General features: G+C 51.2%; 1 protein-coding gene across 1 annotated transcript in view; it reads right to left on the bottom strand.

The window, feature by feature from the left end:
• Nucleotides 1-9,123: 9,123 nt before the first annotated feature.
• The window catches only part of LOC131206460 (frizzled-like), a 129,282-nt gene continuing 115,059 nt past the window's right edge, over nt 9,124-23,346 (bottom strand). The window contains exon 5 of the mRNA XM_058199013.1: nt 9,124-9,665. Within this exon, the coding sequence (XP_058054996.1) occupies nt 9,124-9,665 (542 nt within the window). The remainder of the gene's footprint in view (nt 9,666-23,346) is intronic.

The raw sequence follows: 23,346 nt of genomic DNA on the forward strand, positions 1-23,346 counted from the left end.
GCTGCGCCGGTGGCGCACCAGGCGAAGCGTAGTTTTTATTTGGTTTTATGTTGCTTTTTAAAACACAACCTGCGCTGGGCAGCTGAAGCGATCCTGAGACGATTGAGGGAGAAAAAACAACGCGCTAGGAGAACATTACTATCATTATCATTATCTTTTATCGTAATTATTATGCGTATCATATTATTATTCTATTTGTAGATACTTTATTATCCCATTCAATAAAGGAAAAACAGTTATAATTATTAAAAAAAATTGCAGCAAGTTTGTTTCTAATGCGTGACACTGAAATTAATTGAAAGACCCCACGATTTGGCACCGAAAAAGTGGGCTGACTTAAGGGGTTTCCGTAGCGTATTTGGTTGCACTCACTGCAACCGAAACAGAAAGCCTTCCTCTGGTGCAATGTTTGGCCGTAAGTGTTATTATCGTTATTTTGTACTTTGTCCATTCCCTCGTCCTGCTCTCGGTAACGAGAAGCGCTTTGGCGATGGCCAGCGTGTCCAGCAAACGTCTTGGGAATCTGCCAAATATCCCATTTTCGGAAGCGGGTTTTCCGTTTTTATTTCCCACGCCCGGCGCTGGACTTGTTTTAATTGCTTACGGCGCATTATCGGAGAAAGGGATGGAAATTATTTGCCCAACACGAGGCGAAATGAAAACGCGAAAAGCTCTTAGCGGCCAGCGCGCCATGAGCGAATGAAATTGGGATGCATAAAATATCAACTCCAGCGTGCAGATTCTAAATGATGATGGTCCGAAATGCAATTGAAATGAATGCGATCTAGCTGGAGGGACATCCGAAAGCGAAGGGGCGAGCGAGAGAACTAGTGTCCGTTGGGTACTCTTCTAGCGTTGGCGCTAATTCGAACAGCTCTCTCGCATCATGCGCTCCTGATACTTTGGCTGAGTTTTGGATATCGGCGCACGATGGCGATCGCAACGGCGCATCTCGATCGGATCCGGCTCCTGCTGCGGCTCCTGCTCTCCTGGTCAAATTTGGGATTTTTCGGGTTTCGGATTTGTTTGGATTTTTTTCGCTTTGGGTTGGGGAAAAATAAAAACCGAGATTTTTGGGTGAATTTCAAAACTTTATTTACGATGCTTCCGATGGTCCAATTTGCGTCAAACATGGACCGTTTTGTAGGAAAATTTATTGGCTTTTTACAGGTTGGCTTCATAATGCCTCTCTCGTAGAAGTATTGGTCGTTATTGGCGATAAACTTAAACGAACCCACAATCACAATCCTTTCTTGATCTCATTTTCTTATCGCTCAGGAAGTTTTGACCTGATTCATTTCGGTTTCGTTTCGAACGCGAACCACAACCAATTCTTTATCAATTAGCAATCAATCAAACACTGGCACGTGTTTGTTACAACATTCGTGAGTATCGGAGTGTAATTTATGCTCAGCATGAGGATCGGACCAATCGGACACAACTATCGCCTCTCGCGCCGGCAGATGGTGGTCGCCGGCAAATATTGCCTTTTTTGGTCACTCCATTTCCTCCGTTTGCGTTGGGTGGTGTTAGGAGTCCCCGCCCCGGGTGAAACCGAAACCGCACAAACATATGTATATCAATCAGCGCCGGATCTCCCGGATGCGACAGATGCCGACAGAGCTGTGTTGGCTTTGTCATGGCGCTTTTTTCCCCAGCCCGGCCCGTCGACGATTCCATTTTCCATATTTTAAACAAACACATATCGGCCAGGATGCCAAGGCAGGATTCGGCAGTGTCCTCGGGGCGGCTGGAACGTGTTTGTTCGCCAAAATGTCACCACGTCCTGGTGGCCGCGAACGACACACCGCCCTGGGCAACAAACAAACATAATTAGTGCCGTGTGGCGTGGCGCGACATGTGATGGAAATTTATGGCCCACTTCCGCCGGACCGCGCACTTCCTGCAAATGGCCGGTGTCATCATAACAATTGGCAGTAATGAGTTTCTTTTCTCTCTGCTTTTTATTTCAACGGTCAACGCATCAATCGAGCATCACGTTTCCCGTTAAAAATGATTAAAAATTACATTACCATTAAAAACATAATCCACAAAACGTGACGTGTGCGTGATCCCGAACATTCGATAAAATAAATTACCACAGAACACAGAAACTTCGAAAAGAGAGAGTCCGAGACTCAACGGTTTGGCCGAAAGGTTTTTTAATTTGGGGTTAATTGAAACGGACGATCGATGAAAGTGTTTCGAAACGAAAGCAAACCATTGATGTGGAAAACAATAAATTAAATGATGGAAAGTGCACACATGTTCGGTTTGATTAGGGACTCGATGTTTGGTTTCGGCCGGAATTCATTGTCGAACCACTGAAACGTCCCCCGTGAACCGTAGATCGACCACAAAACATTTAAACAAATATGATTCTTTCATACAAACCCCGGCGTTCCCGGCTACTCATCTGTCGGAAAGGCGGTCGCCCCGAACGGCGGCGCCGGGGCGAAAACTGTGTTCAACTCTAATCCAATCCCGGATAGCCCCCGGATGATGGATACAAATTAAATTTGTCTGACAACGCAATTTATAAACATTTCGTTCCCGGCGTCAATTTGTTTTCATACCTTCCCGCCCCGGAGGCGGGTTGACGGTTGACGGTTCGTTTGCAGACTTCTGGCTTCTTCTGTTCTGTGCAAGGCCGCGCCTGGAAAGGCGTCCGGATTGTGCCGGGGAGATGTCCGTCTGATTAGACGCCGGGCGCAGTTCCGCAATGCCACGAAGCAACCCCGGAGGGGCCGAGCAAATAATATTAATATTAATTTCCATTCCGTCACGGGCACGGATCTTGATAAGGCGATCCCCGCCACTCCGGATTCGATTCGGTCCGGGGTCGGGTTTTTAATTTTTCCCCTTTTCCATTTCACCCGCGGGCCGCATTAAAATGGGCACCACGATTTCCATATCGAGCTGACCGGTCCGACGGACGACGACGATCGATCGGACATCGGTTTGCGTAATGATAACTTTATGACAAAACAATGCACCGCTGACAGTCGGGAGTCGGGACGTCCTGGAATCGGCCTCAGACGGCCCCGTAATTGGTAAGGCCGTCGCCACGCACCAGACCAGGACCCCGACCGATAACCGATAAGTCCCCGGCAGGAGCGGTTGGTCCGTACTGTCCGCCTGTCCGCCTGTCACGCGAAAACACAGACACCGCGATGTGTATGTAAATTGAAACTGACAACCGTAGCGAGGCCAGAACAGCAACTTCTTGTGGCGCATCGTCTTCTTCGAAATGGTGAACGTCTGGCATCTGCGGTGAAGGCTGGCCAAGCTTTAAACCGGGGGCTGAGCCAACGACTGGACGTTAAAAGTATATCCAAAGTCAGGCAATATTATGCAGTTCCCTTAAGTTCCCCTCGCAGGAACTTAGGAACTTGAGTTCATACGCTGATACGATTCAACTATAAAAATACGGATTCTGGCCAACGTATGTTCCGCTGTGATTTGTGCCCTCCTGAGTTGAGGTCGCTTGAAACTTTACCACTGTAGAGCGCGCTGTTGGCGAATAAATTTTGTACTTTTCATCCAATTTAAGTCATCGACTCGGGTCCCTTTCCGATACGAATACGGGGCGGATTGTGGAGGAAGGCAGGAAGGCGGTAATCCGCCGACATAGTTTCGCTTCGAATGTTGCTTTGCGGCCCCGCACCCCCAGGGCCCTGGGCGCGCGCAAGTCATGTCGCACTCGGAGGACAAACATAAAACTCACGAACGGACGGACGGACGGACGGACGGGACAACGAAAAAAAGAGGGCTGGAAAACCTGGTTCCCGACCAAGGTTTGCGTGTGTTCGGTACACGTCCACCGCAGACCTTCCTCACCGAGCGCGGCCCAAAGTGTTGAACAATGGGGTAAAGCCCCGGGAAGACCAGGATCGCGACGGGGAGAGGTCCTCGGACCCACCCGGACCGGTATGGCCAATAAAGCGCTTACGACGTTTACGAGACAATAATTCGAACTCCAAAACAGAAGCATCTTCCTGTCCGCTGCTGTGGCCAGCGAAAGGACACACATTTCATGTTCAGCAGCGTTCTGTGCTCGTGGGGAGGGCGCACAGACCGGAGCCGGGACCGGCGCTGGGGTCAGCAGCAGCAAACAATGGAGTTTTACTCTTTTCCTTTCGTTTCGGGTTTGGTCGGGGTGATCGCAAATAATTGGTCACCACCGGGTGGCTCTGTCCCTCTGGGCCAGAGACAATGTTTCACTTATGCTCGGCTGCAACCCCGCAAACGATAGGAATTAATAAATGGGCCGAGGTTTTCGGGGTTTTTTAATCAAAAACATTACAAAATCGACCACGACACGACCAAGGGGTGGTCAAAAGCAAGGGCCGGGAAAGCATTCGCGCGGGAAAATGGGAAACGGAACAATGGGGAAAAATATCGCCACGGGAAGCGAAGTTTTCTGTCTCTATTTCCTACACAACACGCGATGGCGACGATTCCATTGCCTCCGCCATTGAAATGCCATTTGCTGCGGAATAATATTCTATGAATTCCGAATTCCGTGCGCCAACGTTCCACAGCTCCGGGCAAAGCTTTCCACAGGAATGGCGGCGAGCGGTCATTGAAGGGGTTGGTTCTGCAGACGATCGATTTTATTTTAAACCTTGCCCATAATTAAATTGTTTTCATCATTTTACGATCATTTGCCTGAGCACCGCAAGCCAATCAACCGAAAGGAAAGTTCTTGAACCCTGTTTACTTTACTGGACACTTTCGTAGTGGAAGCGAAATTAATATCCTTCAGCTATCTCGAGGACCATAAAGCAAGAGATAGCACAGCACGGCGCATCGCCGGTGTTTGCGGCCCCAAGATGGATGGGGCCAATATGTTTCCCTTTTTTACCGAGTGCATTAGATTGAAGTGGCGAACGCATTTCCCCCGAGATTGCCACTCAAGATGGGACGGAGAAGGATGGGACATTTTTAACGTACGTTGTGACCCCCCCCGTGAGTTCTGGCAGCTCTGGTGGATGACTTTAAAATTAATTCCGTACTGTAAAATACTCACCAACGGTTCCGATCCAACGTTTAATAAACTGTCGACGTCTCGTCCGCAAAATGTGCTGACTTCACCTCCGGAAATTCTCACCAAATTAAGGTGCCATTTTCGGTGTCACCAGCCCCGGCGGCGTGGGTCCCGCCGGGTCGTGCGTCGGCAAAAAGCGCAAGTCATTAATCAACCCATCGGCCGGGTTAAGAGAGAGAGAGAGCCGAAGGGTTTTCGATGGGCTGACTGATTGATACTTGAAGCGACTCACGGATCCGGGGGATCCTTCGGAAAACCACCGCAAGGGCCACCGCAAGGAATTTTTGGGGGGGTCCTGCGTCACTTCAGAAAGCCACCGACCGATGCGCGACGTAATTGCATTTCACGTGGACGGTATTTTGACACCGTCGGGAACTGTCGGAAACACACGCCCGTCACACTGTCACGGGACACATTGCGGTTCCATTCACATTCTGAACGGAGAGAAGCTTGCTCTCGAATCGAATATTCCGACTCTAGTTAAAGTTAAACAATTTAAGCAAAAATACGAACGGAGAGTCCGGTGTCCGATGGCGATGGCGATAAGACGCGCGCAAAAATGTCAATGCACGCGGCCACGGAGACTCCGAACCCCGATGGTCGATGTTTTGTGTTCGCGGAATTTATCCTCCACCCAACCGCGTACCGCTCGGTGACATACCTATCCCGGGTGCCCGGGTTAACGGGGAACGCACGCGCGTCGTATCTAAAAATACGGCTCCGATCCGTCGACAGAGTGTCGATATGGGCCCCCCGATGGGTCCGCGGTCCACACGGCACACGAGAACATCGTTTAAAGATTCCGCTAATAGTTTATTGGATGCGCGACTTAATCATTATGCGGCCATCGCGGTCTCTCTCTCTCTCTTGCTTATCGGTTACTAGTCAAGCTGCGCGGCTTGCCTTAAATTACCCTTTAGTTTGTACATATAGAAACACATACCGGACACACCGACAGAAGCGCGGCACACTGAAGCTCTCGGAATCGGAATCGGAGTGGCTCGGACCGGAAAGGACACACTCCTTTCGAGCCATCCGTCGGGTGGTTTGTCTAACGAAATCTACATTAATGACTAACACGTGAGAGAAAGGCAGCAAACGTGAAGCGCAACTAGGCCGGGGCCGATCCGGACTCGGGCGCCCCGCTCCTCCGGGACATTTGCATTTTATGACACGTTTTTCTGTTGAGCTTTTAGCGGCCGTAAACTGAAAGCCCTCCGCGCTGAGCCCTGCCCTTTTTATCGTTTAATTCCTTCGGGTGGAGAGCAAACATTTGGCAATGCTCTTCACGCTTGGACCCCACGATTGGACCCCGTTGGTCCACGCGAAGCCCTACACTAAACTTATGCTTTAATACCTAGAGCGATAGCGAATTTTGATTTTATTTTAGTACACTTTTCGAGGGACATAACTTACAGGAACCTGAGACCGAGACCGAGAGTGGCCACATGAAGACCTCGTTGGGGACCACACGAGGACGAAACGAGAAACGAGACGGTGGTGAGTTCTGTCACTTCATTTATCATTTCTTACTCCACGTCGTCGAAGGACACTTTGCGGACACTCTCGGGGACGTGGTGTGTCCGGCGATAAACACATTTCTCATTTATCCCGACACTGGCTGGGTGGCCGAAAACGTTGAGATTTTGTTTTCGAAAGCGAGTCGGGTCGGCCAAATTAAGGAACACTCTCTCGGGAGGACCTTCGTATCGTTCCGGAGGACGTAAATTTAATGGACATTTCGCAAACCACAAGCAGACACACGAGAGGACAAAGTTTGTTTTCCCAACAACTGGCACACAAAAATAAATGCCACCAATCGGAACATCTCCGTGGAGCTCCTTCAGAATTGATTCCTTATCTGCCTTTTATCAACACAGTTCCTTAAAGCTGCTGCCGCCAGCTTGCCGGGGTGCCCGTCAAAGTGGCCCCCGCCTAGGTTCGTGAGTTATTTTTAGATTGTTCGAAACGACCACCGGAAGAAAAAGAATGTGAGTCGCCTAGGCCGCAAGGACCTCTTCCTTCGTTTTGCTGCTCCTGCTGATTTGTTTGGAAATCAATTCACAATCGACTCGGGGCCCGACTTCCTGGCGCGCGCGCTGGAAGCTGGCCCGGAATCGATTTTATTTGCCGCTTGAGCACCACTTTTACGATAGCAGCATACCGGGGGGTTCGGTCGCAAATCGGACAATCATGGTGACAAACGTACGCAAGACGCCGCAGGCTCCATTCGCGCGTTCCGTGGAATCCGTTCCGTATCCGTATGCCAACGAGTGTTCGAGGAGAGGAAGTGCTTAGGGGTCGTAAAAGAAAATTGCATTTTTATGTTGTGTTGCAGCGCGCCAATCCGATTCACACACTGGCTGGCCAATAGACAGGAACTCGGGCGGGGTGCGTTTGGCGCGTAATTGAGCAATATTTTAGAGTTGAGATGGAAGACGTTAAGCACATAAAAGTTAAATCAAGAGCACCGGTGGCACCGTCTGCATGTAAACGTCCGTTCTAATTTATCACGTCACTCCCGGGAATCCGGACCTGGCCGGCACCCGCCCTGCACATGACGGCGCTCGTCAGCGTCGTTAATTGAAGAATTATTGTTTATTCGTTTAACTTTTGACAGCGCAGGTTAAACTTGGCCGCCACGTTCCTGTTGCCCGTCCCGGGGAGGTCCTGCCCGTTTGGCTGAGTGATGCTTATGTTGATGATTAATTAAATTTGTAACCACGCGACCCCGAAGGATTGTCGCTTGACGGCGGACCGACCCGAGCTCAGAAGTCGGGTCTGAGCACACAAAACCGCAAACGGTCCGGGGGCCGGGCCCGACACGGGCCAAAAAGTGGTACTCGTCTGGAGTGTGCTTGGCCCGAACCGGAACAGCACGGAGGCCGTAATCTACGGGCAGGATAATTAATGGGCGCACTGCTCCGGGGGCCGCACTTCAGGTGGTCCTGCCGTCGGCCAACACGTCGTCGCGACTGCACGTTCTGGACCGGGAACACTATCGGAATCTCAAATCACTGCGCCACAAGATAATGAGAACCTTGGCACCCCGGAGCCGTGTGGTGTCCGAAGAATGCCGAGAGGAGCGGCCCGCGCTACCGATAATGGCTTACGCTTTCATTAATATTCATGTATGACGACGATCGGATTTTCGGTTCTCTCGGTCTCGGTCGTCGTCGTCGCATGGCTTAACCGGGAGCCGAAAGTGGCGAAAGGGGGGGTTTGAATTTGTCGTTACGTGATGGTTGGGCGCCTCTTGCCTAGGGATTGGACCTAATTAGCACGCGTCGCAATTGTCCGGAGTAATTTGCCATTATGAGCTTTCGGAGCCAGCGAGGCTAGAACTAGAACCGTGGCTCGAGGGGCTCGAGGTAGGAAGAAGAGCAGAGTCTTATGCGAACGGAGGTAAAGTAATTCTCTAACGACGGATACGTCCGTGCCTTAAGGTGCCTGTGACCTAAAAGCGATCGACCACTTGCCGTGTGGGATCGATGTTCGATCGATGAGTCTCTATTTACAGTGTGATGCCGATGGGGTGATCCTCTTCCGTCGCTAATCGCCTCTATCGAGAGTACCTTATTAAAGGGTATTGACGGGGTATATGGTACACTAATTACATTTTCTTTTCGCCGTTACTCCTAGCTTTTCCGGTGCCTTAATCCTCATAATAAATGCTAAATCTGCTCGGTCCCCAAGCAGTGCGCGGGACATCGGAACATTGATCGGTACCGGTGGCAACTTAAAACCGCTTCGCTCGATGCGTTGCCCGATAAATGCTAGCTCTCTGCCCGATCGTCGATTAATTCAAACGATACGATTTAATGTTCTCTCTCTCTCGCCCTATGAAACTGACCCCAAACGGGGGTCCCGTAGCCGCTGTACACTATCTATAATTGCCTCGGGTCGTCTCTTCGTTACACAGATATTTGGTCATTCTTAAACTAGAGCGAAACGAATGATGTATGCTGCTGCTGCCGCTGATGACGATGATGAGCGCCCTAAAACCTAATGACTCGTGCGGTGATGCGTACTGCCGGGTGGCGCGCAACGATCCGCACGCGGGTCACCCGCTACTAGACGTACGCCCCGCGGCTCCGCGTGTCCTTGCCCTGGAGCCGCTCGGCGAACTGCCGCCAGCTGACGACCGTCTTGCCGGACCACAGCCACACGCTCGACGTCACGCCGACCAGCATCGAGCACACGTACTTGACCATGTAGATGTGGAAGATCGGCTTGTCCTCCTCGCCTCCGCCGACGATGCCACCGTGCTTCGGGGCCGGGCACGGGATCGAGAAGATCTTGCACATCTGCCGGTTCCACTGGATCATCCAGTCGTCGAAATTGTAGTACTCGTAGAACAGACAGGCCAGGTACCCGAGCGACGGCAGGATGAACAGGCCGCTGAAGAACCCGATCCGCAGCATCAACCGCTCCAGCTTGTCCGTGCGCGTCCCGTCGTGCTTCATCACGGTGCGGATCCGGAACAGTGACACGAATCCGGCCAGCAGGAAGATCCCACCGATCGACAGGTAGATGACGAGCGGAATCAGTAGGAACATCGCCAGCGAGTGTGTGTCCAGCTGGCCGACGAAGCAGACCCCGGACAGGACATCACCTAGAAGAAGCAGAAGAGTAAAGGGCCGTCAAATACATTGCTACGGTTACGGGCCTGAGGCCACAAAAAAGATCGACGACGAAAGCTGCAATTAATGCGCGAGAGCAACGGTTTAGTTCCGTTACGATTTTTTGTCTCGGACCCCTAAAAACTCGACCCGCGCACAGTGAAGTAACTGTAAGTGAGGGCTGGGGTCCATTCCAATGATTACAGCCGACGAGCAGAACAAGCGCTTTTCGCATTTCCGTTTCTGACGGATCGAGAGTGTCCGCGGCCCGTTCTCAACAAAACACTATTTTAATTCTCCGGACACTCCGGTTCAATATTTGTGTTGGGGCCCTGCGCCGCCTGTTTAGCATATTAACCCCCGGTGGCCACTCGGTGCTGCTCTCCCCCCATGGCTCCCAGGGGTGATTATCACCGAGGGGCGAAGATTTGCATAAATTATCATACAGATTGTGACGATGATCGCGCGCCGCTCCTTCTCGCTCCGGAGCATAATTTGCACCACAAGTTTTATTTTATAGTACCATGATTTTCGCCCATCTTCCCGCTCTAATCAGGGGGCCAACGGAGGGCTGTGTATCGTGGCCGTTTCGCGGTGCAGAGAAATGGGCAGCATAAAAGTTCTAAACGTGGAAAACTTCATCGACACCTGGCGATGGGCGAAAGTTTGGGTCGTCGTGGCCGAACGACGGAGGCCAACAAAGTTTTCCCCTCTGTAATCTCTCTCAAATGTGGAAAAGCTTCTGGAAAAATGCCCAACTAAATCGGTTACCTCAAAATGTCTGAATGATCGTCGGATCGGAGGGCTGTCCTGTTGGTGACGAACGTCACTCAACGGACGCGTGGAGAAGCGCTGCCCTCATTACTGACGTTAATTGTGGTTAATCTGTGGTGGCCCGCTTCGGATCTAACGCGTCTCGGAGCCGGGAGGCTAACGGATCGTGATTTTTTCGTGCCTTCCGGCCCAACAGAGCGCTGGCCTCGATCCGGGATCCGTAACTGGGTAGCACCCTTCGGGCGTTCGAGACGGCAGCTAAATTGCCGGTAGCAGCCCCAGCATCTCCCAGGAAACCTTCGATTAGGGCTACTTTATATCATTTGCACTCACTTTGGATAGCCTCCGGGGGCCCCGCGTGTCGGACCGATCGATAGAAGCAGGGCCGCAGTGGTCTCTGGAGGGCGTCGTAATCGCTGTTCTCCAGTAACTCCAGGGAGGAGTGTCACGACACGAACCGGTACCTCGAGCGTGAAGAGCCCGGGTTCTCTAATCATGGATGCCGGCAGGGGGCCCAGAGAAAGGGTCCTACGCACACTGCAATTAATGCTTCGACCGCTGTCCTTCCCTTCCACGGGGTTACTTGTTGCACTTCCGAAGGCGTTCCCGGTGATCGATACCGTCCAACGGGAAACGGGGGCTCGTTAACATCCGATCGTTGTCGGCCGCACGAACCGGAGATACGCAACCGATCGCTGTTTATTGCGTGCCAGAAAATACGATACGAACGAGGACTAGCTTGAGGACTGGAATTAAATTTCGACTTGAAAATCACTTAAATTCCACCCAGAACTTCTCGCCGCCGATCGGGAGGACAAGTATTGAAAATCCGCGAACAAAAGCGTAAAGCCATAGACGGGCCCCATTTCTCTTACGGTGTCTCGGCGCGGTATGAGGCACTCTTTCGGTGCGCCATTAATATCGGATTTCGTTGCCAATGGCTGATGGGGCACATTTAATAGAAAACGGGAGAAAATTTATGTCCCACCAGCGGGACGCCTGGCGGGAAGAAGATGGGCTTCCAGAGGGCCCCACCGGGCACATAGTGGCGCAAGCCGAAAAAGGATACGAGTGCGGCGAGGCGATGAGCGGCCATTTCTCACATCGTTCTCCATTACTTCGGGCGGCATTGGGTCGGATTATTGCACTACGGCCGCGGACCGACCGCGCCGTCTTGGGACGACTTCTACATGCAATGGAAGATTGATAATTTATGAGTGTACTTTAAATGAATCTTTTATCACACCATGGCCCGGGTCGGAACACCAGCCGGCCACCATCTTCTCGGGGCCGGCTAGTGATAGCTGATACAAAAAGGAGCCTAGAATCGGGCCGTATCGGGGGCCGTGTTTTGCATTTCGAGCAAATTAATGCAACGCCCGAGACGCCGATCGGTTTACGGGCGCGACTTCCTGCACCGCGGCATCGCGGATAATTAACCCCGTCATCGGATGCGGCTTAACGATTCTTCATCAGCGGAATCGCGGAATTGAATCGCCTTCACTTTGCACTACACTGCGTGGTTTGAAAAGGAGTGAAGTTCAACCTTTCGTTTACCTTTTCGAATAAACGTGATAAAATTTACATTACCATACTGAGAGCCTCTTTGGTGGAAGTCACTCTTCTCGAAAGAAGCTCTCACCATTTTACCAGTCAGCAGTTTCCGATCGTCTTCATATTGAGCGGAGAAGGAACGATGGCTTTCCATCGTCATTCTGCTTCATCCTTCTCAAGACCCCGGCATCGATGACACCCGTCGATAAATGGTTCAATAAAATAAATTATTAAAATCACATCAAAGATAAGTGGGAATCGCAGCCTCGCTCCGTCGTCGTCCTTGTGGATCGGATCGGGCAAAAAGGAAGACTGCCGGTAAGTTATGGGGCGTTACCCTTATCCGCCGGTAAGCAAGATTCCGCCATCGTCGGTGCCGGTGGGGCTTTGATTAAGACGAAGCATCGCTGGCGTCGTCGTCGGATGACGATGGCGTAATGGCGACGATAAGCGACGACACTTGCGTCATGGGTGTACACGCATCAAATATTTACAGGTCGCTACCCACCACCGAACGCTGCATACTTTATGAGAATGCGTACGCTCTCGCGCTTGGGTGCTTCGGAAAATGATGGCTCATGTCCCCTCATCCGCGTGTGATCGATTCCGTTGGCTGGCTGGCTCCGGTCCGTAAAATTACTTAGAAATCCATTGGCTGATTGAAGTGCACATTGTAAACGCCGTGCCGAGGCCAATTTCTCGCTCGAAGAGGAACCATTTCTCTGGGCCACTTTATGACATTGGCGGCGCATCGGCGAAACAATCGAGTGCCCGGGAAGGCAGTGCAATCAGCCGGCCCTCCTCTGGGGGCGCCAATGGCCCCATTGCAGGTGGGTTGCAAACTACGATTGCACCATAAATTCGATGCACGATCGCGGACTAAACGGGAGAGCATAAAATGTTATGAAATAAAACAAATGATCATGATTACAGGATAATCACAGGTGTAAGCTGAAATGCTGACGGCGGACGGGGCGCGGTCTGGCCGCCGCAATAAGACTCTCGTGTCAACACGGCGGAAAATATACGGAGCCTCGGGCGACACTCATCGCTGCGGCGCCGGGTTGTGTCTTTAAATTAATGTCTTTATTTTTAAGTGCGTCCGTTACACGCTCTCAGTGCACTGTGGCCGACCTCCTCGTTCAAAAGATGGACACCAGCGCCTCTCGAAGATAGAAGGCTCTTTTATCTTCCCGCGCGCGCGCGCCACAGAACGATCCCGTTAATGAGGCGGAGTTTGAAGCTACGCCTAATTAGATCGTCGCCACGAAACTCTCCCAGGGCCCGGACCCGGAGAGCTCGGACGAGTTATTTCGGTACGGCTGTCGCCAGAGCGTTTGGGTTCTTGACAAAAATTAATTATTCATCGTAGCGCAAATAAATTATATCCGTCTCCGTTTCCCAAACTTTCCCGGTTCGCGGCCACAAGCTAAAGGGGGGGAAGTGGCCAAAGATGGACACGAGAATTTGAGCTATTTCCAGCAACAAACAAACAAACAGACGGAGGGTCTAGACGCTTTGGTGGACCGTCGGGGCCAGATTCGCCGTGTGATTGATTGATAAATGGCTGACGCGTTTCTTGGTTTCGACCGGCCCACCCTCTCCGATTTACGATTGCCAAGGCCCGAAAGAACCCGTATCGGGGGGCGGAATCGTATTTCTGGAAAGGCCGCGAAAAGGCCGTCGCTTTATGGCTTTGATTTGATCGTCGAAAACAAAAGTTCTTCCTTTTTCCAGAACGGAATGGTTTTAGATCGCTCGGAACTGATGTTCTCGGACCACGACAGATACTGGCCTTCGACTTCGCTGGGTAAAAGGGTCGTAAAAGTCGGGCCTAATAGCGGGGTGTAGTGAAGCTTATTAGGCAAATGGCCCCTGTCTAATAGGTTGCGCTGTTCCGCGAGCTGCGAGCCGATGAAGCGGAAAAGAGGGAAAAGTAAAAGCTGCTAACGCTGGAACTGGGGAGACCTATAAATTCTACATCATTATGGGGTACGTGACCGCATTGGGATGCGATAAACAAGTCCTGCGAAGCTGACAATCAGTGGAGCTCGAGAAAGCTTCAAGATGGCTGAGAGCTGAGTCTCAAAGTTGAGGAGCCAAAAGATCCCGTTCTGCTTTCATTCCTTTCCGATATCAAATTATTAAGTTACTATCCAAATGTGACTGGTGATAAGGTGTCGGTATCGTAGTAAATAAGTTACCAACACAACTCTAGGTCAACAGCCTTTTCCTGGCAGGACCTCCTTACAGAGGAGCATGTGGATCTGTTCCGCGATGCGTCTTATCGGATAAGATATGTCACTGAGCACACAATATACAATCCTAACCCGACATTGCCGTACTGCTGTTATGCAAATGTGGCAACCATCGGCCAGAGAGGAAGCAAATATGTAGACACGGCAACTGTCAGGCCGAAATCGGCAATCTAATTCGAACCTCGGCGTTCGCTGCGGGATGTTGTCACTGGCCGATATCTCGATGGCGGACCGTGACATCATCGCCGCAAATTAGAGCGTTGCCTTGGGGCTGTCCCGAGCTAGATCCTAGAAAGGTGCATAAATTTCTGCTCCTCTCGAGAGCCACTTGATTCTTGATCGTATTCTTCCCCGAAACATGTTGTTTTTGTTGTCGTCGTTTTCCGCAGAACGCTCGCTCCGTATTCTATTCCGAGGCCTCAGATACGCTCTTCTCCGGTCCAAATTAAAAACAAATTAATGATGAGCTTGTTTTGTGGTTTCTTTTTCCATCTCGCTCTCTGGCGCTCTGGCGAGGAAATTTATGAGCGACCATAAAACGGTCGTTTACCCTCGGCTAGAAGGAGGCGGAAAAGCCCGTTCCCGTTCTCACAAATTGGGCATTGGCCGCGGGATGAGCCGCGGTCCGGGAATCGAATCGCGAAATGAGAAAGTCGCCCGCACTCGCTATCAATAGGCGACCATAAATTTGTTTGCTCATTTTGATGAGCTACTGACTCCGGCCCGGTTCTCGAACGGCCCAAACCCGGGGGAAGAAGATGTTCGCCGGCCCGAAAAAGGAACAACACATTACGTGGGGGTTCGCCCGGGGAAAACATGTTCGCCGTACTGCCGAACATCGAGCCGGCCTGCGGTGGATTTGCGTGGCCATTAAGGATGATTTAGTAATGGCGATAAACAGAGAGGCAGTAGGGAGTGAGCCAAAATAATGTAATCGAATGCGATGTTGGCCGGTCTTTTACGTGATGTTTTAATTTGTGTTTGCTTCGTACCGTGAGAGGCTCGATTTATGACGATCTCGTCCTACGGTCCGCGGTGTTATTGAATTTCTGTCCCCGGGGTCCTAGAACTTATACTCTGTCAGAAATTGTTGAAAAACAACAATTTCAAACGGCGGTCCCTTTCGAACAATTATTCACTGCCTACGGGGCTCGGGGCCCGAGAAGCTGACCTTATCTTGACCGATCCGATCCGAAGAATGTCCATTTCTTTCGGGGCATCGGCCTGGGCCGTAAACCCGGATTTGATTGAGCTGTCCCCACACGATCCTGGGCGGCCGTAATGCTAACGTGTGAGTTTTCCTATTAATTTTTTTACGATCATCCATGAATCGTTACCATTTTATGGCACGTCTCTGCGGTCCGGGCAGCGATTGTCGACCATAAGGCGCAAAGGCGGATTAATCGATCGGCAACGCGTATTAAGAAATGAGTGTCAGGACCGTGCGCTGCGGTCTCTACGAATGTCCAGCTAAGAACCGACCGCGCCATGGGTTCCGGGAGTTTATGGGCGCGTGTGGTGCCCTTTCTCTCGCCATCGCTGGCCATCGACGTATGACACTTTTTATGGTGGCCCCCCCCGTCGGCCACCCCTCGCTAGAAGGTTTTCGCTTCCCGCCCGACGTTCGGAAATTTTCAATTTATGTTTTCTTATTGGAAACTAATCAATTTTAACGATCGGTACGGCGGGGCATTACCACCGGAGAGACAGCGACCGGTCACGAGGGGGATCCGTTGGTAGTTTGCATTTTTATCACCCCCTGAGCCCGGGGTTTCGTGTGCTTGACCACGCGGCGATCCATCTTTGGTCGCCGGGTGTCCTAATCCCCTTAGCCGCCCTAACGGTTCTTTCGTCCTCGGAGTCAATCTTCTCGCGATCTCGCATCTGTCGTCGCCCTTCGGCAGGACTGCACCCCGCCCGGTAGTCGCCCGGGGGATAGCAAACCGCATAAATCATGGACCGGTTATGTATCTAATCTCTGTAATTGATGTGAGCGTGGCCGCGTGTGTCGCGTTCGGTGGTGAGCTCGAAAGTCACCCCGGCGATGCACATTCTGGGGGCCGGACCGAGCAAAAGGGCGCCGGAGAGGAATTCTCTTCACCACAGCGTGGTCATCAGAGATCGGAGAATACCTTCTCGGGCCCCGGCGGTGACTACATTGTCGGGACCGAGCGTCGTCTTGCGACAAAAATGAGGCTTGCCTCGGCCACGCCACGACGAGATGCTGATAAAGTTTGGACCAAACAGGCAACGAACCCCCGCTTCCCAGATAACCGTGCCGTGGCTTCCCACCTCAGACGGGGGCCGGCCCGAACGGATAAAATCTTCCGAGCTCCACGCAGATGATCCACGACCTTTTCCGTTAAGTGTTGGCGCGGCGCGGACGACGATCGACGAGATGATAGCGAACGAACCGAGCGAGCCCCGCGCAGGAATTCGTGCCCGCGCCCGGTGGAACCTTGGCCTCGCGCCAAACGACAAATATCTATCATTTGGCCCCGGCCGACCGGTGGAGATTTATTTCATAATTCCGAAAGATGAAAGATCGCCCCTCGTCCATTCTCACCGGTCTCCAGCCGGTCCCCGATCAGCAAATGGGCACGGATTTCCTTCAACCGGGGATAGATATTTATGGGCCGTCGGGACCCCGGGTGGGCGTTTCCTCGCCTTCGGTGATCCGATGGTCCGAACGGCACCGTGGGATTGATAGTAATTAAATTAACTTCCTGATTTCCCTACCGATTCCGGAGCCGATCCCCGGTTGGTGCAGTAAACATTATTTGCACAACTACAAGTACTGGAAACTGGCCCATCGGCCGAAACCGGTCTCCGGAGGGGATGACCTTGCGGCGGGGCTGACTATACGGGAGCTTCTTGCGGTGTTCGACACCCCGGTTCTGGGCGGTAACGGGTTATGTTTTCGAAGCGTCAAACCTAACGGAGCTTCTGGCCCGTGTTCGTGTAAGAATTTTGAAGCATAATTGAACCGCGTTGCTGCGAGCATGGGGGGCTGGCTCAAGATGTCAGGCTAACGAACCGAGGCTTCCGGGGAGCCTTGCGTAATTCCAGAAGCCCACTGGTCAGGCGTGGAACCGGATGGGAACACGTCGGCATTCGCAGTTCACATCCCGTTTTATTTTCCTCGTTTGCTAACTCCTTATCATTTTTTTTTTCATTTTATAAAACTTATTGATTGTCTGCCAATTTGTATAATTCAAAAGTATCCTCCAATATTGTATTGTTATAGTAAAACATTATTTTAGATGAAATTATCCTTTTGTCTAAAATGTTGTAAAAATATGGAATTTAAAAGCTCAGTACGCCTTTCCGATATAAAACACTGTGACCCATCGAATCGATCGCAAAAGAAAGGTGTTGGCTCGAATGATTGATTGATCGGCCGCGATCGTGCATCCCGCAAAACGCTTTCGCGTAATGAACCGAACCGAGGAGGGGTGATTGAATAATGGAAATTACACGAAATTGGTCGTAGAACGAAAGGCGCGCGCGGCACCGCAAAGGAACCGATCCGTTACCGGCGGGGCACGAGGGAAGCAGAATTTCACCAGCCCCACAGCGGGCCGAGCTAGGGAAAGGCATAAAAAAGTTAGTCACTGCCGGCGGCACTTAACGGCAGAGTCCGGAGACCGCCGGAGAAAGACATCTTCCCGTGGAGCGGAGACGATTAGATCAGGCATCATCACACCGCGGAGACGACGAGTTATGCTTTCACTCAAACCGCGCCGAAGCTTCGTGCCGCGTGACGCGGAAAATTTCTAACCTCTTCGACGCTAATTATGGCAAATTGACTGATAGCTGCTGCTGCTACCAGCCCGGCGAGTGGATAATGATTATGACATTTAACTGAAGTGTGTCACTAAATGGCACTAATTACAATCGGCCGCGTTCGAGAGCTTCGGTTCTTTATTTTTGAGCACCAATTTTCCCTAAAGTTTTCCCAACACAACCCTGCCTTCGCGAATCTGCATCGTTAACGAGGTGAAGTAATGGCCAAATGATAGACCTGGGAACCTGGTGTTAGCTTTCACCGCCGAGAGAAAGAGAGAGAGGGAGAGCAACGACCCGCCAAAGGAAAAACTATGACGCGCCGGCAGAGTTACGGATTCTCCGGTCCGGTCTCTGGGTTTTTTCGCTGCAGAATAAGTCGTGACATGTCCGCGGCAACGTCGAGACGACGACGCAAAGTTGGCCGCCAGAAGTCCCAGCCCCCTCGGGAAGTTGGATGATGTATGGGGACTCGGCGGACGCCCAGTTACACCGTTGCCGGGTGTGCCGGGTGCTCCGTTGGCGAAAAAAAAAGAGGATAGTTTGAATAAACAACAAACGGTGTAAAGTAGTGACAGGCGGCATAAAGAGTAAAGAACGCGGGACGACTGTGTCCGGTGCGCCGGTCCCGGTCTGTTATCGGTCTAGTTTCCCAGTACACGCCCAGGATGCCGGGCGACAGCTTGGAGAGGAATAAATTATTCATAAACATGCAAAATATGCTACCCACGGAGTCTGCACGATACGCGCGATGGGACGCTAAGCCCTCTACAGGACCGAGCTTAAACTGCAGCAAGGTTCTGGCGAGACGCATCATTCTGGAGCCACCGAGAAGCAATGTAGCAATACATTTTGTGTAGCTTTTTCGGATTTCGGGCGAAGCTCATTCATTAACGAACCGTGGGCCAATTTCTGGGAAAACTTTTCCTATTAACGCCAATCGATAAGTAGCGCTTAAGTAAACCGAAAGAACCTTCCCGAACATAGGTAGGCTCCGTCGTCGAAAGGTATCGGTAAAGTTAATATTTATTACACTGCCCGAGGACATCCCGCCACACGAACCGCAGCAGGTGACAACGGAAGCCCCCGCGGGGAGCAACCCTGCTTGACCCCCAACGGAGTGTCCGGGATTCGGGTTCGGGAAACTCAAGCGGATTTCATTAAATTGGCGTCGGGTGTCGAAAGAAAAACAAATCCCTTCCCTATAATCGGCAGGCCGGGCAAGGTGGTGTCCCCGAGGCGCAGGATTTATGCTTCCAATACGGAACACGCCCAGCGGGAGGGCCTCATTTTGTCGTGCTACGAAATTACCTCCTATGGCGGGGTCGTACCTTAAGCCACACGCCGGAAGACTCCCGGCGGCAGAGGATAGTGTTTCCGAAAGGTGATACCATTGAAGTCTTTATTGTCTCTTGTTGTCCTTTAAAAAAACATTGGAGCTTTACCCTGTTTCGCTTTTTGGTAGAAAAATCGTTGGAAGCTTTGAACACTCTACAACGGTCCAAAAGGTCTTGGCAGAGTATGAGCCTTATCATTTTCAGCTTACAGCTCATTCCTCAGCACCAAGACACACCACCCCGAGTCATGTTATCTGGCCGCACCGGGGCGAAACTGCAGTTTCAGTTAAACTTTGCCCTCATCTTGGGGCAACTTCGGGCGCATCCGGTAGGAAAATTAAGCATCGTCCCCATTTTTCATCGGCCGGCGAGGTCCCCGGCACCGTTAAACAGATAAATCCCGTGCTCAACACAGATTTATGGCCAACAATTGCACACCTCTCAGCGATTCAAGCGTCATTCAAGCGCGAGGTGGCGGGGCAAGGACGTGGACCGCGCGCTCTGACTTTTGCTGAGTGGCCACGGCTCGAACTCGAAGGCTGATATAACGTGCCCTCAAAAAAGGTAAAACTTGCAGCCCGACTTGAACAAATTTACAACGTGCTGTAATTTATTTTCCCGCGTGCCAGCGAATCACCTTCCGAGGCCCTGGTTCCGGCACCTCCTTTCCGTCTGTCTGTCTGTCTGTCTGGCGGGGGTCCTTATGTTGACATAATCTTGCAGGAGTGGCAGGCCGGTAGTCGGGCCGCCTAAGTTGGCACGCCCGAAAGGATTGCCGCATATCGTAGTACCTGACCCGCGAGTGCGTCGTGGCAGAAGACAAACTGCTCCCGGTGGCGTTATGTAACTTGTACCAACAGCGGGAGCGTCGCCGGAAGTCTATTTGGATGTCATGTCGCACGGACTTGAATGTGTTAAAAATGGTTACGCCAACAGTCGCGCTGGAGAGTCTTCCGAAATCCAGCGATTTATCCTTGCCGAGAAGTGCGCATAAAATGTCGGATGTGCAATTTTGTTTCCCATCCACGACAAGGATGAAGAGCATCCTCAGAAGCGGATGATAATTGTATGAAAGTTTTTAATATCCGCGAAAAAGGTTCCGATTGAGCTTAATTCAAATTTGAACAGATAAATCACACGTCAGACTCTGCCCGATGTGCATCTATCAGCGATAACAAATGGCAAACGCTGATCAGCGAAATCGCATGAGCAGCATCGCGAATTTTAACGGTACTCTGGACTCGGGGGTCAGAGACACAATTTACTGACTCTCTATTGTGCCTTTCTCCGGGGCAAAATCGCTTCTTCCGGCACACAGCACAGCGCGGCAACAAATGTGTATTCATAAGAGCAGCAAATCTCGCATATCCCAAGATCCGTGCGCCGTCGTATGAGGATAACGAATGAAATTGTACGATTTCGATTCCCTAGTGCGGTGCCCAGGTAATCCGCAGCATTCACCGTGGAGGAATATAAAAATAACTTAAATCCGTACATTGGCGTATCACATATCTTCTGACAGGGTTTCCCCGGTCCGATACAGGTTTGTGGCCGCATAAGGGGGGCACTCGATAAGGGGGGAGCTCGAAGTCCGCCACGGACACGGTACTGTCGGTTCCAGAACGCCCGAGGACTCGTCCACGCTTTGGAGAACCGACAATCGCAGATGATAACCTCAATGTTTGAAATATAACCTGTCCGTTTGTGGTTTCTTTGCCTTCGCTCCCTCTCTCCCCCTCTCTCCCTCTCTCCGTCTCTCTCTCTCTGCCCGAATGCCTGTGCAGTATGTCTGAAATATAAATCTGTTTGAGGTTGTCCGGAGAGAGGAAGTTCCTTAATCGCCTTGACGAACGACCCGAGCGAGAGCGACTGCAGTTGGCGTAGGTTCTTGAGGGTCTCAACTTAATCGGTGCAATATCTTGTGTTGTTGCGGTTTAGTTCCCGTTCCCGCCCCGCCCAAGACCGCGTGCCATATGCAAAACTTTAAATTGAGATCGTGATATCGATTTAGAGGTTAATGGCGCCGCGAGTGGGCCACTATGCGGTTGCGGCGGAACGGAGCGGCCGTCGTCGAGATTCGTTTTATTGATGTGTTTGACTCGCGCTCCGGATGATTGCCTGTCCGATGATTTACATAGCGATCCAAGCGATCGTAAACACAATTTGAGGTTTTCCGGCCGATTTGCTCCACACGGACGATTGGCGTCTTTAGCATTTCTGCGCGATGGAGCCATTGGAAGTCGGGCTGGGATTCAGAAGGAACTTCCAGAATATCGGAACTTTAAGATTATATAAATATCCCCAATGTTTGTTACTTGTTGGTTCTGTTTGTTGCTTGTCGTTCCAAGTCTTCCGTTGGCTTCACAACCTACGGATCGGTTTGGTAAAAAGAGCTAATTGCGGACCACCGCCGTAGCGTTCGAATCGAAGTCGCGGGCCACACGCAAACACTCTTCAGTGAGGTAAATTATGCAAATAAGTACAGCGGCGGTCGGTCCTCCTTTGAAGGATAAAACCGTGTAAGTTTCATTTCCAAGGACGCGACGCGTCCGGTTGACAGTGGTCGAGTCGAAGACCCTTGGAACAGACCCAAGGCTTCCGAAAGATTCCAGAGCAATTAGCAACGTGGAATCGCCTCGAGACAACAGACACAACCGGTACGGGCGAATAGGAATATGTCGGAAGATTGTAAAAACCAGCAACGGACACTTCGGAAGGACACAGTTCTTTGACGTGACGTCTTCATTACATTCAGATTCAATGGCCGTATTCGGATTGGAAAACTCAATCTAGCTCGTAAGGCTCGTAATCGTGCCCTTTATCCTTAGCCCTTGCCACCCGAAACTGTCATCGATCTCCCCCCTGACAGACCAGCGGATTATCATGTGCGCTGCTTCCCATCCATTGGTTCAGAGTCATTCCGATTTTTCAATTAAATTTTGAAATTTCAATTCGAGTTTTGGTTGAATATTTTAGATTTAGTTTTGCATTTCAAAATCAAAACCCGATTCGAACCCTTCGAATCTATTGCTTTTGGTGCCAATCTTTCCGACGTTCGGTTGAATGAATGTGGGAAATAGAACAGTGTGTGGAAGTGGCCGTTGTGGTGCAATTCGGGGCTGATGGGAACCCCGTTGCTGGGATGATGATGTTTCCTGAATAGGCCGCAATCATCAAATGTGTCTCCACCAGATGGCTATACCGGTTCGCAGAAAAAGGCCCGAATAACCTCATCTTCCGTAATTACCTTACTTCCTTGTCCTTCAACCCAAGGAATCGTCCATCTTGGTGGTTACAAACACGATCCGCAGGCCGATATTATCATAAAAAGTGACACATTATATTTATGGCACCGTATTACGCCCTTGTCTTGCTGCGGGTCGCCTAGTCTTCATGCCTCACCCGAGGGGCCCAAGGGAACACCAGGTGGAAGCTGCACGGAATTGGATGGGACTTCTTGATACTTGATAAGTATGGGAGCTCTTCCCCGAGTTGGGTGTGTTTGCCTGTCCCATCTTGACGCTGCCAGTTTCGGCAACACTCGAAGAGCACGAAGCGAGCGTAATTCAATATCCTGCCAATAAAATTCGGAGTTCCACAACCTGCGCAACGTTGTCTCCGTGGCTGGCAGCCATCGTAAGAGTTCACCACAAACTTGCATCTTGTCGCCGAGCCGGGTTCGACCTACGCCGTGAGGTGACGTGCGAAAGTCAATACCGAGTCCGAGAGGCCGAGTGGTAACTGAAACCAGCGACAACTGGAGCCACGGAGTGAACTTTATTAAGTTTCACCTCGACTTTATTGCATTATGATAAGCAGCAGCGTTGAAACGCGATCGGGGCGAAAGTTCTGGCCGAGGTCCTGGCCGTGCGAAGAACTGTGACGCAACGGAGCGCACTTGTGAGGGTTCAAACCAACCACACTCGTCAGATGGAATGCCACGCTTTGAACAATTTTCGAATGCA

This window comes from Anopheles bellator, chromosome 1, assembly GCF_943735745.2.
Source record: "Anopheles bellator chromosome 1, idAnoBellAS_SP24_06.2, whole genome shotgun sequence".
NCBI lineage: Eukaryota > Metazoa > Arthropoda > Insecta > Diptera > Culicidae > Anopheles > Anopheles bellator.